The 19,714-nt window shown below is 37.3% G+C and overlaps 1 protein-coding gene across 1 annotated transcript; it reads right to left on the bottom strand.

Annotated features, from left to right (window-relative positions):
- Positions 1-8,298: 8,298 nt before the first annotated feature.
- Positions 8,299-14,244, bottom strand: LOC135203862 (LIRP-like). Its single transcript, XM_064233812.1, has 4 exons — positions 14,138-14,244; positions 12,995-13,044; positions 10,536-10,791; positions 8,299-9,519 (listed from the first exon to the last, which is right to left on the bottom strand). Exons 2-4 carry the CDS (start codon positions 13,004-13,006, stop codon positions 9,218-9,220), a joined length of 570 nt encoding a protein of 189 aa, XP_064089882.1. The 5' UTR covers positions 13,007-13,044; positions 14,138-14,244; the 3' UTR covers positions 8,299-9,217.
- Positions 14,245-19,714: the final 5,470 nt, after the last annotated feature.

Raw genomic sequence — 19,714 nt, 5'->3', positions numbered from 1 at the left:
CATCAGTACTTGAGCTACTTCAGCCTCTAGTTTTTCTAGATTCCTCTTCAGGAATCTTGGGATCGTGCCTAGTGTTCCTATGATTATAGGTACAATTTCCAATGGCATATCCCATATCCTTCTTATTTCTATTTTCAGATCTTGATACTTATCCATTTTTTCCCTCTCTTTCTCTTCAATTCTGGTGTCCCATGGTATTGCGACATCAATGAGTGATACTTTCTTCTTGATTTTGTCAATCAACGTCACGTCTGGTCTGTTTTCAATTATCACCCTATCCGTTCTGATACCATAGTCCCAGAGGATCTTTGCCTCATCGTTTTCTATCACTCCCTCTGGTTGGTGCTCGTACCACTTATTACTGCAAGGTAGCTGATGTTTCTTGCACAGGCTCCAGTGGAGGGCTTTTGCCACTGAATCATGCCTCTTTTTGTACTGGTTCTGTGCAAGTGCCGGACATTCACTTGCTTTGTGGTTTGTGGTTTCATTTTTCGTATTGCACTTCCTACATATGGGAGAGATGTTATTTCCGTCTATCGTTCTTTGAACATATCTGGTTCTTAGGGCCTGATCTTGTGCCGCTGTTATCATTCCTTCAGTTTCCTTCTTTAGCTCTTCCCTCTGTAGCCATTGCCACGTGTCATCGCTGGCTAGTTCTTTGGTCTGTCTCATGTATTGTCCGTGCATTGGTTTGTTGTGCCAGTCCTCTGTTCTGTTTGTCATTCTCCTGTCTCTGTATATTTCTGGATCTTCGTCTATTTTTATTAGTCCTTCTTCCCATGCACTCTTCAGCCACTCATCTTCACTGGTTTTCAGATATTGCCCCAGTGCTCTGTTCTTGATGTTGACGCAGTCCTCTACACTTAGTAGTCCTCTCCCTCCTTCCTTTCGTGTCATGTATAGTCTGTCCGTATTTGCTCTTGGGTGTAGTGCTTTGTGTATTGTCATATGTTTCCTGGTTTTCTGATCTATGCTGCGGAGTTCTGCCTTCGTCCATTCCACTATTCCTGCGCTGTATCTGATTACTGGCACTGCCCATGTGTTCATGGCTTTTATCATATTTCCGGTGTTGAGTTTTGACTTGAGTATCGCCTTGAGTCTCTGCATATATTCTTTCCTGATCGTGCCCTTCATCTCTTGGTGTTTTATATCCCCTCCTTCCATTATTCCCAGGTATTTGTATCCAGTCTCATCTATGTGTTTGATGTTGCTCCCATCTGGTAGCTTTATCCCTTCAGTTCTTGTTACTTTACCCTTTTGTATGTTGACTAAGGCGCATTTTTCTATTCCAAACTCCATCCTGATGTCCCCAGATACAATCCTTACAGTCTGGATCAGGGTATCTATTTCCTTGATGCTCTTACCATACAGCTTGATGTCGTCCATGAACATCAGATGGTTAATTCTGTTGCCTCTTTTCTTGAGTTGGTACCCGGCATCCATCTTCTGTAGTACTTTTGTCATGGGAATCATGGCTACTACGAAGAGTAGTGGGGACAGAGAGTCTCCCTGGAAGATCCCTCTCCTATTAACCTCTGGTAGTCTTATTATTATTATTATTATTATTATTATTATTATTATTATTATTATTATTATTATTATTATTATTATTCAAGATACCAGTTTCCACCTACCAAACTACAAGCCTCGAAGACGTTATTATGAGCATGATACAACGAATAAAACATCATATAGCGAATTATTTCGTAAAAGAAATTGTACATAAAATACGGTTGTATAACCCATCTCCCAGAATTCTAATCTCGAAATGAAGAAATCAAATTAAAATGTATTCTATTAGTGATGAGGCTACTACACCCACGCATTTTTTTGCGTGGGGGGTGGGGGCCAATTCGATTGTCATGGACCCCATGCCTTTGAGTAATAGACTCTCAAACCTGTATTCTAATGTTGATGCCAATTACTGATTATTGGGATGCGGTTGCGAGACCTTACAGATGGCAACTAGCAGGCCTTCAGCCCGGGAACAGTAAGCAAGCAATTTATTTGCTTTTGACATTTTCATTCTTATAAATAAATCAGAAATATCCTATCCTAAAATTCCTGTATCTTTAATTCAAAGCGAAACACCTTTTCCAGACCTTTTTTTAGGCTTTTGCATAGGGCTTTCCTAGCCCCCCGCCCCCTCCCAAAACAAGAACAACACCAGCAACAACAACTACAAAGTAGGTTGTAGGCTTACTCCCCGAGTGAGCGAAAAAGTCTAAAAAACACACACACAACACCATACATCAGAAATTGATCTTCGTTTAAAATGCCAACCAACACACACTCGCAGGGCACCACAACAAAGAAGATCCTTGCCTGCGCAGACACTTTTAGCAAAGGTCATAGGTCAAGAAAGGGTCATATCATCCCCCCCAACCAGCCCCAACTCCCCGACCCCCTCCCCCCCCCAACCCCCAACCCCCACCCTTATCTTTCCCCAGTGTCTAGGTTACTGTTTGTTCAAGCCATGGATGAGAATGCGCACAGCTCTCCTGCTTTTGTTTTTCCATCTGACTGCTATCGTCTTTTATTCAAATGTGCGATGTCCCGGCTGATATTTCTAGCATAATAATAATAATAATAATAATAATAATAATAAAATAATAATAAAAAATAATAATAATAATAATAATAAAATAATAATAATAATAATAATAATAATAATAATAATAATAATAATAATAATAATAATAATAATCTATATTCCAGCTCAGGGCCATACACATAGGTATACATTGTAGAACCCATACAATAATAATAATAATAATAATAATAATAATAATAATAACTGAATGCAAGTGAAGCAGCAATAACATTCAACGCTACATGTTTGAAAGAGTGTCTGCTACCTATTATATAATAATAATAATAATAATAATAATAATAATAATAATAATAATAATACATTTATTTTATTCCCCAACGTTTATTCCTCAGTAATCCCGTCAGCTCTGACCAGACTTAGATTTGAGCAAAATACAGTTACGCTGAGCATAAATCTCTCTCTCTCTCTCTCTCTCTCTCTCTCTCTCTCTCTCTCTCTCTCTCTCTCTCTCTCTCTCAGTTTATCGCTCTTTTTGCATTATTGTTTGTTACTCGTTTAATGGACTTTTTTTTTTTTACTTTTGAATGATATTTTGTGATTTTATCCGTTCTTCATCTTGGTTTTTTTCATCTTTGGTGAACTTCTACGAAATTTGTCCAAAATTCCTACACTTTTGCGGCCATGATTAAGTTTTTACGTCTCTATGAATTCCTAATTTAAACGCGTGACGAACACACACACACACACACACACACATTTACACACTACAACCGGTGGCAAGATTAGAACTAAAGCTTTTCTTTTTTTTCAATTGACATTATTTTGAACACAAAAGAAAATAACAAAAAAGTTTTGCAGATCATTTAAACTACACTTAAAACTATACGACATTGGAAAGCGTTCTGTAAATACGCACGCTTTAGTATATGGTTTTTGGCGTGTGTGTGTGTGTGTGTGTGTGTGTTTTCGTACTAAGTAGAGGCTATTTCTAGCCCGTGTTAGAGTGTGCGTTTCTAAAAACGTACACATAATTATAAGTACAAACTATTATACCGATTGTTTTTGTGTGTATGTTTCTAAAGCACTTATATTTTAGTATGAGGTGTATCTAAACGTACTCGCGTGTGTGTATGTGCGTGCGTGTGTCTGTGACACACATTTTGATTCTATTAACGCATCTTAGTCATAGCGGACTGTTTTCTTAATTCAGTGGTTATTGTCTTTCGAGTCGAGAGAAAATATAAGGATATATATATATATATATATATATATATATATATATATATATATATATATCATCTATATATATATATATATATATGTTAATTATATATATATATATATTATATATATATATATATATATATATTATATATATATATATATATATATATATATATATATATATATATATTACCGCAGGCGTTCCATCTCAATTGGATAATTTTGAGTTTTGACGTTTACGTCTGGGCGAATAGATGTTGATTTACGCAACCTTGTTTATATGTGCGTTTGGAGGGGGTTTGTATGGTTGCATGTTTAGGTACAAGGACGGGTGTTTGTTTTGAAGAGCTATATTAAATGCTTGTTCGGATCAGAGAAACATAACTGAGGGTTTGTAAAAACCTGCTTTTTCCACGTTTTAATAAACTCTAAAAAACAGTGTTTATAAAAGGTGTATTTTTTTTAAGTTTTTACAAATTACATGTTTAGAGTTTAGATCCATACATTTAACCGGATGTTTACGTACAATAAAAAAATAAACACGTGTATGATTAAGTTCACCTCCAAAAAACATGTTTATGCACGAAAAAATGCAAATTCTGAAAAGTGTACCCAACCAGCATGTTTAATTTCGCGTTCCTCGTGGTGTAGTTACTAACCTTGTTTACATGAAATAAACAGAATGCCTGCTTATAATAAACATGTGTAATAAACCCCCTTTGAGAGTAAACAAGCCTACTTACCATGAGACCTGCCTAACTTATCTGAAGAATAAACATGTGATGAAATAAACAGACTGCCTGCTTATAAATGCGTAAGAAACGCACCTTTGGGATTAAACACGGCTACTTAAACCTGAAACCTGCCAAAACTATCTAAAGCATAAACACGTGGCCATTTCTGACACATGTTTGCCCTTGACACCTGTTTATATACGTGTTTGCATTCCCACCTTCGTCAAGACTTCTTTTTTATTTGGAACGGCAGGATGTGTCTACGAGCGCAGATGCAAAAATTACCTCCATCCTCATCAAGATCTATTTTCGACTAAAAAATAAACGGTGACCTTTTCGGTGACCTTTCACTGATCGTTGTCCAAATGATTATCTTTTCCGCCTCCTCCTCCTCCTATCCATGATGGTGGTAAAAACAAGTAACAAAATGCGCAATCGCGTTTTCTGTACAGAAGCTTCAACGAATAAATCAAAGCCACCAAAAATATAGATCTATCTCTCTGTGTGGTCTCGTTAGAATACCGCATGAGCCGCGACCCATCAAACTTTTTCCACGGCCCGGTGGTGGCCTATCGTTGCCCGAAGCAAGATTATGGCTAACTTTAACCTTGAATGAAAACAAAGAGAGCTGAGGCTAGAGGGTTGCAATTTTGTATGCTTGGTGATTGGAGGTTTGATGATCAACAACATACCAATTTGCAGCCCTTTAGCCTCAGTAGTTTTTTTAAGATTTGAGGGCGGACAGAAAAAGTGAGGACGGAATAAAATGCGGACGGACAGACAAAATTGGATGAATGTAGGTGTTCAATTTTTCCTTTACTTCAACTCAAAATAGAACTGTGAATATTTCGCATCAATGGTTAATAAAAAAAATTAAAAAAAAAAAAAAAAAAAAAGAATTTTAAACGTTTTGTGATTTTGCAGGACGCAAGACATTGATAATTTGTGCGGTTTATTCTGGGAAATGCAAAATGGGATTCGATGTGTTTAAATGTAAATAAAAAAAAACCGAATGTTACTAGATGTGGCTGATTGACAAGAATGCATAAAATACTTTATATATATGTACATACATCTGAAATGTCTCCTCTTCAAATTCGAAACCATTCTACTATTACAAACATCACTTAAACATCAATTACTGAAACATCAATTACTGAAAAATAATGAAATTAAAAAAATTTATGTCTATAACTTCTCCCACCTACCACTGCACAATCAAAGAACATATTCTAAAAGATGATAAAGCGCCTCAGTGGCGTGGTTGGTATGGTGTTGACGCCCCACCTCGGTGGTCGCGGGTTCGATTCTCGGCCATTCCATTGAGGAGCGAGAGATGTGTATTTCTGGTGAAAGAAGTTCACTCTCGACGTGGTTCGGAAGTCACGTAAAGCTGTTGGTCCCGTTGCTGAATAACCACTGGTTCCATGCAACGTAAAAGCACCATACAAACAAACAAACAATAAAAGATGATAATCATCAATTTACAGAAAGCTAGATAACTTCCATTTACGTTAAATTCCGTATTCAGCTTGTTTGTATGTATGGTGTTTTTACGTTGCATGGAACCAGTGGTTATTCAGCAACGGGACCAACTGCTTGACGTGACTTCCGAACCCCGTCGAGAGTGAACTTCTATCACCAGAAATACACATATCTCACACCACAAATGGAATGCCCGATAATCGAACTCAGTGGTACGCCAACACCATACCGACCACGCTACTGAGGCGCTAGAGATGATAACTCATTCTTCCTGAGTCACAAACTTGCTTAACTTTCTCCAAGACTGCGAAATTCGGCCACAGACCTCCGAGAATAGAATATTTCCCCAGCACAAACAAGACATTAATGTCTGGGTCAGACGATTTTAATGCGCGTTGTTGCCAAGTAGCCTCAAACTCCAGGGAAGAAGAAGAAGAAGAAGAAGAATACAGAAACACAATGCTTCAAACGACACAAAAACGCAGTCCAGGGAAAAAGAAGAAGAAGAATACGAACACAATTCTTCAACGAACAAAAACGCAGTCCCCAGAAGAAGAAGAAGAAAAACAAACACAAAGCTTCAAACGACTAAAAAATACATATATATATGCAGATTCTACGATTTGAAGAAACTGCTCTCCTTATCGTACGCATATCGTTAAAACCAGAAAGATTAATTAAATCATCTGATAATTATTCATAGCGGCATCAAGCCCTCAGACGCTTTTTTTGTGTGTGTGTGTTTGCGCGGAGGGCGGGCAGCCACGAACAAAAACAAAAGAGGAACGTCTTTTTTGTTATTATTATTTTGTTTTTTAAATCTCATCGTTTCAATTTCTGTCAGGATTATCTGCGCCTTAATGGGATTCTAGGATTCATTTGATTACGCAGCACAATTGTTGGACTGCTAGGGGTCATGGGTTATAGTGAGGCATATTTAGGCAAAAATATATGAATAATAAAATAGTTTATAGTATATCTCAGTATGTTCATTTATTGTATAGAGAATGAAAAATACGCCTCATCGTTAACATGATGATATATATATATATATATATATATATATATATATATATATATATATATATATATATATATATATATGTGTGTGTGTTGTGTGTGTGTGTGTGTGTGTGTGTGTGTGTGTGTGTGTGTGTAAAATACCGTTCAAAAGTTGTCAAGACCAAAATTGAAGATTTAAATCATAACGTATGAGCAGACGAACAAATAAACTGAAGATCAGTCTGCGATGTCTAAACATAATAATAATAATAATAATAATACAACTGACCTTTCCCTTTGCAACGCCATTAGGGTCGGCTCTCAAGGTACATAGACACTTAAACACCATAGGTCCACTTTCTTGGATGTTCAAACAAGGACTGAAAATTAGCTGACATGCTGAGAAAAGTCACTATTTTTCTCCAGAGCGCTGACGAAAGCACTAAGCGATGAGTTTGCTAAATAGCCAATTCGCCTTAAAATAGATAATCAGTTTGCAGTGGCGTTTTGACGTTTCTCAGGTGCACAGAACTGCAGTAGTGAATTTTGTCTTGACAAAAGGAAGATGACAGCATGGAAATTAGCAACACATCTTTGAACGGAAGAAATTCCTGAGATTTTGACTTGAAAACTACCGTGACTTTGTGGCTGCAACCCATCTTTGAACTGAAGAAATTCCAGATATTTAGGCTTGTTCGTGCAGTTATCTCTCTTCATTTTGATTACATCTTTCTTTTGCCTTCGTCTACTGTTCTACTTTTGAAACCTTGCTTCTAGCCCCTTCCAACTTGTATATAATTATCGATATCTTGACAGAATAAAATAGACACAAGTTTTACATCTACGGCACTTAGTTGCTGAGTGATTGAGACCTTGGGTCTGTTTACAAACTCCGTGGCTTGATCATAAACCAGTAACTATTCCTGACAGCATTAACAGGGTATCAGTGTCTTCTGTGAGTCAAGAGAATGAATGGCAAGAGGGGCATTCAGCCTCACATCTAGAGATAAAGAGAAGAGAGATGAAATCTAAAATTAATTTATACAAAACGTGACACAAGTATACGTGTGTTTTAGTAGAGGAAACATACACAACCCTTCCTCCAGCGTTGACTGCTTTATTTCCATTTCTGTGGCGTTACGTGCCTAATCAAAGGGCAGGTCATCTCTCGAACGAGGCACAAATAACCGATAATTTTTGTCTAATCGAGAGAGAGAGAGAGAGAGAGAGAGAGAGAGAGAGAGAGAGAGAGAGAGAGAGATTCATGGGTGAACGGGAACTAAAATAATACTTCTCAGACGCACAGACAATCTTTATTGGTGGGATAATACATAAAGGAAGATAAAAAAAGGATGAGAAAAAATCTAAATACTACAATCCATGGTTTTACCGAACTAGATAGACTGTTTTTTCGAAGATGTCGGTAAATTTCCCCATCCGACGTCACTGTAACCAATGGCGATGCTGAGAAGGATGACTTCAGCCAATCATGATTAGCTGCAGTGATATCGGCTGTGGATTTTTTACGTCAGCTCTTGAAAAAACAGACTTTAGGCGAGAGTTATTTACTCACTGGGATGTGAAAAAACTAAAAGGGACAGAAAGAATAGAAAAGTTATTGCAAATTACAGTGAGAAAAATGAAAGAATGAAAGATGAAAAAAAAGAAAAAAGAAGTAAAGCAATAAACTGATAACCTGATATACAAAATAAAGGTATAACTGGAAATTAACATACTTTGTTTAAATAAATAATGACATAACACTAGCAACAAGCCTTTCTTCATTCTCCTTCATCAAAATATATATAAGACATAATATTATTCTACAGCCTCCAAATTGGTTTTGTCGATATCATAATTATGAAAGGTAGAAAACTGCTGGATTGAAACCATCATAGATATAATAGGTGCACTCTACGTATATTAAACAAGATTAAAGCTGTTTTTAGTTTCATACATCACTAGTTATCAGATCGTTGCATTTCTAGACCTTGAGGTTCCAGTCCTTTAAAGTATTTTCTAAAACAATAAGTAGAGTTGTAGTTGCTACAGTGCATTTTTAAGAATTCAAATCAATAAAAGTGTGACCAAACTACAAAATATTACCTAATTCTCCTAGAGCATTACGGCTTTACATTAATTATTATTATTTCAGTCTTGAACCCCTCCCTATCTGCGAAGAAGTATCGGCGGAGGAGGAGCTTCAAATCTCCCTCAGTTATTGACAGTAGCCCATAAGCTCGGAAACCCTACAGGCTTTGCGGCAGCACTCTGCCGATAGCCCGCGCTTCGATCTGGGATGCGCCTTGAACATTTGCGAAGCCTCTTGTTTCGACAGGAACGGGGAGCGCTCCTGCCCCTCTAGGGCATATCCTCCGGGGGGCAAGCCGCCATCATCGGTCTCCCTCCCGCCAGAGTAGTAGTAGTAGTAGTAGGAGTCGTCCGTCTTTGGGAAATGGTATCTGAAGTCGTCAGATACTTCCGGCGTTTTGGGTCTGAATTCGTAGTACAACGGCCCACCTGGAAAACGAATTGATTCGTAAAATCCTGGAAAACGAATTGATTGGTAAAACCCTGGAAAACGAACTGATTCGTAAAGTCCTGGAACAACGAATTGATTCGTAAAGTCCTGGAAAACGAATTGATTCGCAAAATCCTGGAAAACGAATTGATTCGTAAAGTCCTGGAAAACGAATTGATTCGTAAAATCCTGGAAAACGAATTGATTCGTAAAGTCCTGGAAAACGAATTGATTCGCAAAATCCTGGAAAACGAATTGATTCGTAAAATCCTGGAAAACGAATTGATTCATAAAATCCTGGAAAACGAATTGATTCGTAAATTCCTGGAAAACGAATTGATTCGGAAAGTCCTGTAAAACGAATTGATTCGTAAAATCGCTGCCAAAGACGTAAGACGAATCTATATGATATAAACAAACCAGCTCTCTCTCTCTCTCTCTCTCTCTCTCTCTCTCTCTCTCTCTCTCTCTCTCTCTCTCTCTCCTCGCAAGCGTGTGTTCATCTGAATGCATAATCTTACAAGAAAGAATCTCCTTTCTTCTAACACCCAAAATTATTCCCTTGAGAGAGAGAGAGAGAGAGAGAGAGAGAGAGGAGAGAGAGGAGAGAGAGAGAGATGTTTATTGGCTCTCTGCTGTTGTGTGTTCCTTAATCAACGGACATATCCTTAAATCACTTTCGAAGATAATAAAAAAAAAGAAAGCCTCTATCACTCATTAAGGATTTAGAGCAACTCCTTACCTCCCAAAGGATGGAGGAGGAGGAGGAGGAGGAGGAGGAGGAGGAGGAGGAGGATTGTCTTACAAAACAGGATGCGTGAACAGCAGGTAATAATAATTTAACTTGAGGTGCCATGGTTCCTTGAGGGTAGGGGTGCGTTTGTTCGTCCGGTGTGGGTGGAGAGGCGGGGGGGAGAGGGGGAAAAGAGGGCCGGACTTTTCCGCATAAAAGACCATAAAAAAACAAAAAGATTCATACAACAACAACGAGGAGAAAGAAACAGAGCAGCCTCACCTCCTCTCATCGAGCGGTAGAACAAATCGTTGTTGGTGACGGTGGGCTTGTTGTAAATCCCCTTACAGACCTGGTTGAGTTTGTTCGCCAGCCTCCATCCACAGAGCCTCCTCAGGGGCTTCCCTTCCTCCTCCCCCAGGTCGCTGCTGCTGCTGCTGCTGCCGCTGACCTGAGCCAGCGAGGATGACGAGGGTGACGACCCCCGGGGGGAGCCGACGCCCCCTTGAAGTATCAGAGTCAACAAGAGGACTGCATTCTGGAAGGAGAAATGTTGATGTTTACATTCGCGAGCGCGTTCTATCGCGATGGACTTCGGTGGCGTCTTGCATCGCTTTCTTCTTATTTACTTTAAGCATTTTTTTATTTCTTATTCAAGCCATTAACGTAAATGCATTTTGATTTGGCAGAAGTAAAAAAAAGGAAGCTTGCAAATATCATTAGAAAGTATCTTTATATATATAAAGATATGTATAAAGAAGCAGGCTTTTGTTATTTTTATTTATTACTTGTCTATGGTATTAAATCTGTAATATCATATATATATATATATATATATATATATATATATATATATATATATATATCATTACACATTTACTACCATTGACAAGTATTAAATGAAAATAACAAAAACCTGCTGCTTCATCATCAGCTACAAACATTCCATATTTCAAATGAATTAATAATAATAATAATAATAATAATAATAATAATAATAATAATAATAATAATGATAATAATAATAATAATAATAATATACATGTCTTGTTAAAAAGTTAACTCTGCCATTCTTAACAACAACAACAACAACAACAACAGTAATAATAATAATAATAATAATAATAATAATAATAATAATAATAATAATAATAATAATAATAATAATAATAATAATAATACATCAAGCTGTATGGTAAGAGCATCAAGGAAATAGACACCCTAATCCAGACTGTAAGGATTGTATCTGGGGACAACAGGATGGAGTTTGGAATAGAAAAATGTGCCTTAGTCAACATACAAAAGGGTAAAGTAACAAGGACTGAAGGGATAAAGCTACCAGATGGGAGCAACATCAAACACATAGATGAGACAGGATACAAATACCTGTGAATAATGAAAGGAGGGGATATAAATCACCAAGAGATGAAGGACACGATCAGGAAGGAATATATGCAGACTCAAGGCGATACTCAAGTCAAAACTCAACGCCGGAAATATGGTAAAAGCCATAAACACATGGGCAGTGCCAGTAATCAAATACAGCGCAGGAATAGTGGAATGGACGAAGGCAGAACTCCGCAACATAGACCAGAAAACTAGGAAACATATGACAATACACAAAGCACTACACCCAAGAGCAAATACGGACAGACTATACATAACACGAAAGGAAGGAGGGAGAGGACTACTAAGTATAGAGGACTGCGTCAACATCGAGGACAGAGCACTGAAAACCGTGAAGACGAGTGGCTCAAGAGTGCGTGGGAAGAAGGACTGATAAAAGTAGATGAAGACCCAGTAATATGCAGACAGGAGAATGACAAACAGAACAGAGGAATGGCACAACAAACCAATGCACGGACAATACATGAGACAGACTAAAGAAATAGCCAGCGATGACAAATGGCAATGGCTACAGAGGGGAGAGCTCAAGAAGGAAACTGAAGGAATGATAACAACGGCACAAGATCAGGCCCTAAGAACCAGATATGTTCAAAGAACGATAGATGGAAATAACATCTCTCCCATATGTAGGAAGTGCAATACGAAAAATGAGACCATAAACCACATAGCAAGCGAATGTCCGGCACTTGCACAGAACCAGTACTCAAAGAGGCATGATTCAGTGGCAAAAGCCCTCCACTGGAGCCTGTGCAAGAAATACCAGCTACCTTATAGTAATAAGTGGTACGAGCACCAACCTGAAGGAGTGATAGAAAACGATGAGGCAAAGATCCTCTGGGACTATGGTATCAGAATAGATAGGGTGATACGTGCAAATAGACCAGACGTGACGTTGATTGACAAAATCAAGAAGAAAGTATCACTCATTGATGTCGCAATACCATGGAACACCAGAGTTGAAGAGAAAGAAAGGGAAAAAATGGATAAGTATCAAGACCTGAAAATAGAAATAAGGAAGGATATGGGATATGCCAGTGGAAATTGTACCCATAATCATAGGAACACTAGGCACGATCCCAAGATCCCTGAAAAGGAACCTGGAAAAAACTAGAGGCTAAAGTAGCTCCAGGACTCATGCAGAAGAGTGTGATCCTAGAAACGGCGCACATAGTGAGAAAAGTGGTGGACTCCTAAGGAGGCAGGATGCAACCAGGAACCCCACACTATAAATACCACCCAGTCGGATTGGAGGACTGTGATAGACCAAAAAAACCAAAAAAAAAAAATAACCAAAAAAAAAAAAATAAATATAAAATATAATAATAAATACTCACAAGTGTTCTCATCCTGAGAAAGGACACAACCTATAACAGTCTCGTTCGCCCTGAAAAAGACAAGCGAAGACACCTTCAGTACATGTATATGTATAATATATATATAATATATATATATATATATATATATATATATATATATATATATATATATATATATACGACCGAACACTAGAGGATCCAGATGAAAAATAATGACAAAATAATAACATTGAAGATTTAGATAATAATAACATGAATGGAATATATACAAATGGGGAAAAAATTAAATAAATCTATTATAGAAATAAATATGTACGTATGTATATCAAAATTGGTGCGGCCCCCCCCTCCTCGGGAATTTTTTCTGGGTCCGCTGGCGACACGACCAAGAGTCATACCTATATAAGAGTTCCTTGTTTTTTTTTTTTATAAGTTCAAGGATGGTGAATTTAAACGTAAAATCTTCCTCGTGGCACTGAAAGGGATACCTCCGCCAAAATTGAACCCCATAGGATTACATTTTTTTTTTTTTTACCAAAATCTACGGTAATGTCGGGTTTGGGGATTCCGGTACAAGAAGCCTAGAATACCTGAACATTTGGAACAAGACTAAATAATCCTTTAGCACGATGGCACTTCTCTCTAAAGTTGAAATTCCCGTAGCTCCTATATATGTAATCACTTGTTGCTTGTCATGAGAGCAGCCTTTTAGCCTAAATCTACAGTAATGTCAGATATAGGGATTCCGGTACAAGAAGCCTAGAATATCTGAACATTTGGGACAAGATTGAATAATCCTTTTGCACACTTGGCACTTCTCTCTAAAGTTGAAATTCCCGTATCTCCTTTTGCACAAATACAGCCAAACGAATGGACAGGAGGTAATTAAATCATTTCAGTGCTCTGTGAGAAACTGACAAAAGCGGGTTGGCACCAAAAACGCGCGAAACTGCACCCGAGTAGCTCATATTCATGCCAGAATGTAAACAAAAAACAAAACTCATATGAGCCCATTACAAACAGGCACGAATTACTTCTCCTCGGACAAAAATATAAAAAAGAATTTGCCTCTAGTTGCAAAGTTCGACCGCTAAATGTTCGTAGCAGAAAGAGACATCTGTCGTAAAAAGAAGAAAAAGAAGAAGAAAGAGTTCCACTCACACGGAAGAGCCAGGTTGTAGCGGCCGCTCCTTCCAGGGGCTTAATGTGCACTGGCAAAGGGTGTAAGAGTGTCTCTCCCTTATATATATAGGTACTGATCACTCGCTGAAGCTACCTACTCAGATCTATACGTGCCAGATGCAAAAGGGAAGATCGAAAACAAAAGCCTCTGGAAAACGTGTGGATAAATCCGTCGGACGTAATTGCTTCTGGAGTCTGGAGGAAGAACAAAAGGCTTGATTCTGGAATTCTGGAAGCTTCCCTCCCACATGCACCGTTCTGATAATTATAATTGCCAAGAAACATATTTGGAATGAGGCTTTGATATCTGAAAGTGAATTCCTGATTTAATTGAAGTCTTTATTATGTTGTTGTTTTCGAATCAGCTTAGCTTTACGCCAGCACGGGCTCTTGCTCATAGAGCAGCCGTTGTCATTTTTGGATTATGGTCGTGCCAGCGAAATGGTGTGAAGTCCTTTTTCCCACTTCAACAAGGCGTGATCCGCCCTCCAGCTTACTCGGGGCACGTGCTTAAAATCTACAGTCAGATAGAGCGTTGTTTCACCGACGAAAATCAAACTAAATACGCTACATTTTATGAGAAATAATTGTTCTGTACTGTTTAACATCCACATTATTTATTTCTTACATTTTCATTCTAATAAATTATAAATATCCTATCCTGAAATTACTGTATCTTTAACTCAACGCGAAACACCTTATTCTGACCTTTCCAGACTTTTTCCTAAGGTTTTCCTACCTGCCCCAACAACAACAACAACAACAACTACAACAAACTATTTGTAGGCTTACACTCCGAGTAAGGGAAAATACAATTTGGGAGACTCATTTCCACCTTGTATTTCTACCAAGGTCTGGAAATGCAACTGCATTTCCACTCGGTTACTTTCGAGCATTCAGAAATGTTTAAACGTCTCGGGTTACCCTTGATGTGAGTCAGCCATCTCGAACTCCATTCGGTATATGATACCTTGGGATTACGCAAAGGGAATTAAATCGTGGGCCCCCCTTGATGGCATCATCACTGAGGCATTTCATCTTACCTGGATGACGGCAGCAGAAGTTTATTTGCATATTTAAGCATAATAAGATATCTTTATCTTTTTCCCTTTATGCCTCCTCTGATTTCTTCCTAATTTAATGAACACCTACTCTTCGGAAGCTTGAAGTTCAAGTCTGTGGCACCCCTGGTGGGCTTGTTCCACATGAACAGGTTTCATCTTCTGAAAATAATGGCTATCTCTGTTTCTCTATTCTTCTTATTACTGACTTTTCTTCTGTACTCAAATTGGCCATTAAAACGCCAAAGGGGGGAATCATGCCAAAAACGTGGAATTTGTCAAATTGAATCTATTATACAAAATGCAAATTTGACAAATACCACGTTTTTTACATGAATCCCCCATTTGACGTTTCAATGGCCAATTTCAGTACAGAAGAAATGTCAGTAATAAGAAGAACAGAGAAACTTCCATACAAAATAAACGCGGCTGAGATAGCCATTATTTTCAGAGGATGAAACCTGTTCATGTGAGAGAGAGGAGAGAGAGAGAGAGAGAGAGAGAGAGAGAGAGAGAGAGAGAGAGAGAGGTATACCTCAGAAGGCCCCAGACAAATCAAAGTGACTGCAAATGCGTCTTATCTAAACGACCCTCTCGGACGCTGGTGTCTCCTCAGAGCCCTACCATTGTTATCTATGGCTTGAGAAGGTGAAAGGTCACAGGTAAGGAAGCTTTGAGCTCTGACGTCAAGATGGAAGACTTACTATTATTATTATTATTATTATTATTATTATTATTATTATTATTATTATTATTATTATTATTGGGCACAATTTTCACTGTCGAAAATTGACAATGGTTGCAGGTCCGCAATAATGGTGGACCTGCAACCATTATTATTATTATTATTATTATTATTATTATTATTATTATTATTATTATTATTATTATGTTATTATTATTATTATTATTATTATTATTATTATTATTATTATTATTGTTATTATTATTATTATTAATATAAGAAAATCAAAGGTCACAGGTAAGGAAGCTTTGAGCTCTGGCGTCAAGATGGAAGACTTATTATTATTATTATTATTATTACTTTTTATTTTTTTTTTTTTTTTTGCTTTATCAGTCCTCTAATTCCAACTGAGTGGCATTTATAGTGTGGGGTTCCGGGTTGCATCCTGCCACCTTAGGAGTCCATCACTCTTCTTAATACGCGCGCCGTTTCGAGGATCACACTCTTCTGCATGAGTCCTGGAGCTACTTCAGCCTCTAGTTTTTCCAGATTCTTTTTCAGGGATCTTGGGATCGTGCCTAGTGTTCCTATGATTACGGGTACAATTTCCACTGGCATATCCCATACCCTTCTCATTTCTATTTTCCGGTCTTGATACTTATCCATTTTTCCCTTTTCCCTTTCTTCTTCTTAAACTTCTGGTGTTCCCATGGTATTGCGACATCAATGAGTGATACTTTCTTCTTGATTTTGTCAATTAACGTCACGTCTGGTCTGTTTGCACGTATCACCCTATCCGTTCTGATACCATAGTCCCAGAGGATCTTTGCCAGATCGTTTTCTAACACTCCTTCGGGTTGGTGCTCGTACCACTTATTACTGCAAGGTAGCTGATGTTTCTTGCACAGGCTCCAGTGGAGGGCTTTTGCCACTGAATCATGCCTCTTTTTGTACTGGTTCTGTGCAAGTGCCGGACATTCGCTTGCTATGGGGTTTATGGTCTCATTTTTCGTATTGCACTTCCTACATATGGGAGAGATGTTATTTCCATCTATCGTTCTTTAGATAGTATCTGGGGAGTTCTTGAGCTCTCCCCTCTGTAACCACTGCCATGTCTCATCGCTGGCCAGGTCTTTAGTCTGTCTCATGTATTGTCCGTGCATTGGTTTGTTGTGCCATTCCTCTGTTCTGTTTGTCATTCTCCTGTCTCTGTATATTTCTGGGTCTTCGTCTACTTTTATCAGTTCTTCTTCCATGCACTCTTTGAGCCACTCGTCTTCACTGGTTTTCAGATATTGCCCCAGTGCTCTGTTCTCGATGTTGACGCAGTCCTCTATGCTTAGTAGTCCTCTCCCTCCTTCCTTTCGTGTTATGTATAGTCTGTCCATATTTGCTCTTAGGTGTAGTGCTTTGTGTATTGTCATATGTTTCCTAGTTTTCTGGTCTATGTTGCGGAGTTCTGCCTTCGTCCATTCCACTATTCCTGCGCTGTATCTGATTTTATTATTATTATTATTATTATTATTATTATTATTATTATTATTATTATTATTATTATTATTATTATATTATTATTATTAGAGAAATACTCATAGAAGCGTGAGTCTTAAAATGGAAATACAAATCCACAGTTGTGTATGGTTACAAAATATGTTTCAAAATTAAGCTAAACAGATAGCTTTCGATAACGAATATATTTAACAGGGAAGCTAAGCAGAGAGCTTTCGAGAGCAAATGTATTTAAAAAGGAAGCGAAACAGATTCTCGAAAGCTCATTGTTTGGTTTTATTCTTAAATATATATATATATATATATATATAAATATATATATAATATGATATATATATATATATATATATATATATATATATACGAACTCTTACATAACTGTGCACTTGGTTCTCATATATCACATTGTACGACATTGACGAGGAACACCTGTGACAGGTGTGTGTGTGTGTGTGTGTGAGAGAGAGAGAAGAGAGAGAGAGAGTATCAGTATGTGTGTGAAAGATAAGTAGGTTTCCATTTAACAAGCAGATTCACTTTTTCTTATCTTTCCTCTGGCCTGTGCTACAAAAGACTACTAGATTGCACCTTTCCATTTGTCACTCTCACTATCAGAACCGCAAAACTATACAGAGAACGTGTTGTAATCAATAACCATTAGTATTAAATCCTCAACACACGAATGTGATGTATTTACCTTTAAATAGACACTGCTAGATTGCCTACACGAAAAAGAACTATTATACTGCAATATGTACAGCAGATAATTGTGGTACTCTAATGATACCGATAGCAGTAATAGCAGCCAACTTGATAATACAATTCGTATTGAATGAGCAGTTGAGTTAAACCTTAAAATACTATTCTTCTAAATAAGTGGAATAAACATGTATTGTTCATCATCTATTGTGCACCTGTTAATAGCAAATGTTAAATGGCAAGAGGTTGGCAAAACATCTGATGAAGAGGATTCTCTCTCTCTCTCTCTCTCTCTCTCTCTCAATCCTTAAGTACTACTGGTCCACACGTTTGCACATTCTTAAGAAGTCATTCAGAATGCAGCTAACTTAGAACAGAAAAATTAACTGAATATGATGGCCTTTCCTGTTTATTTTTGTCTTTGTTAAGAATGTTATCAACATCATTTACACACACGTATATATAAATAAAGGTATAAGCCACGAAGGAAAGATAAATAACATTGTTTATCTTTCCTTTGTGGCTTTTACCTTTATTTATGCGGTTATCACGTTCCAAACTTTTCGTGATTCAGTTACACACGTATATACTATATATATATATATATATATATATATATATATATATATATATATATAATATATATATATATATATATATATATATACTATATATGTGTGTGTGTGTGTGTGTTGTGGTGTGTGTGTGGTGTGTGTGACCACTCTCAAAATATCTTTAGCTGCACAAAGCTTCATATTTTCGTGTACTAAACAAAAAGTAAAAAAGTAAACCTCACCAAACCAAATTGTCAAACTCAGCTGATCTGACATGTTATATCAAAGCGACCAAAAATGGGATCCAGCAAAAGGATGATATATACATATTTCGACTGCGAATTTCTGTCTAAAGTGCGCGCGAGCCCTCCCTTACTCAGGTCGTCAAGAGAGCTTGATAACTTGTAAATAAAGTTACCGCAGGAATGAATGAATTCTCGGCTTATCGATCTTTCGTAGCCATTTTTCTTCCAAGCATTACTTTTATTTTTTGTAGCTGTTTAACTTTCCTTGCAGTTCTGTACGAGGAAAAGAAAGAAAAATGTTAATAAACGTTAGGGGAAATTTTGTTGATTATTAGCATTGACGTATAAGGAAAGGAAGGCTCAGTTTATTTCTATATATATATATATATATATATATATATATATATATATATATATATATATATATATATATCCGCGCTGTAGACCCAACTTATCGACAAAAACCTTAACATTTTTACCCTTTCTCTTTCAGCAATGCTCGTTCTCTTTCGTAATTCCTTGGCGAGTCATGAATGGAATAGATAAGAATATAGTAGTTGCCAACGCATCAATAATGATTGACATTCCGGCTTTAAAGGACTAAATAAGGGAGCTAGTTTGCATCATACCTATCTATTGATCACTATTATGTAACATGAAACTATAAATTAACTACAAATTACTATAATAGTAACTCTAACCCCGTAACTTTGATTAAATATATATATTTTTAACCTCAATCAGCCTCTTTGCAAGATGGCACACGAAGGTTTCGACGTCACCTCTCGAGCGTTTTCCCGCCA

This window comes from Macrobrachium nipponense, chromosome 44, assembly GCF_015104395.2.
Source record: "Macrobrachium nipponense isolate FS-2020 chromosome 44, ASM1510439v2, whole genome shotgun sequence".
NCBI classification, from domain to species: Eukaryota; Metazoa; Arthropoda; class Malacostraca; order Decapoda; family Palaemonidae; genus Macrobrachium; species Macrobrachium nipponense.
This window is presented reverse-complemented; position numbering and strand designations above follow the sequence as displayed.

Excerpts from the sequence above, each read along its gene's own strand:
- LOC135203862 (XM_064233812.1), bottom strand. Across the intron at positions 9,520-10,535 it reads CTACCGCTCGATGAGAGGAG|GTGGGCCGTTGTACTACGAA; the intron begins GTGAGGCTGCTC and ends TTCGTTTTCCAG.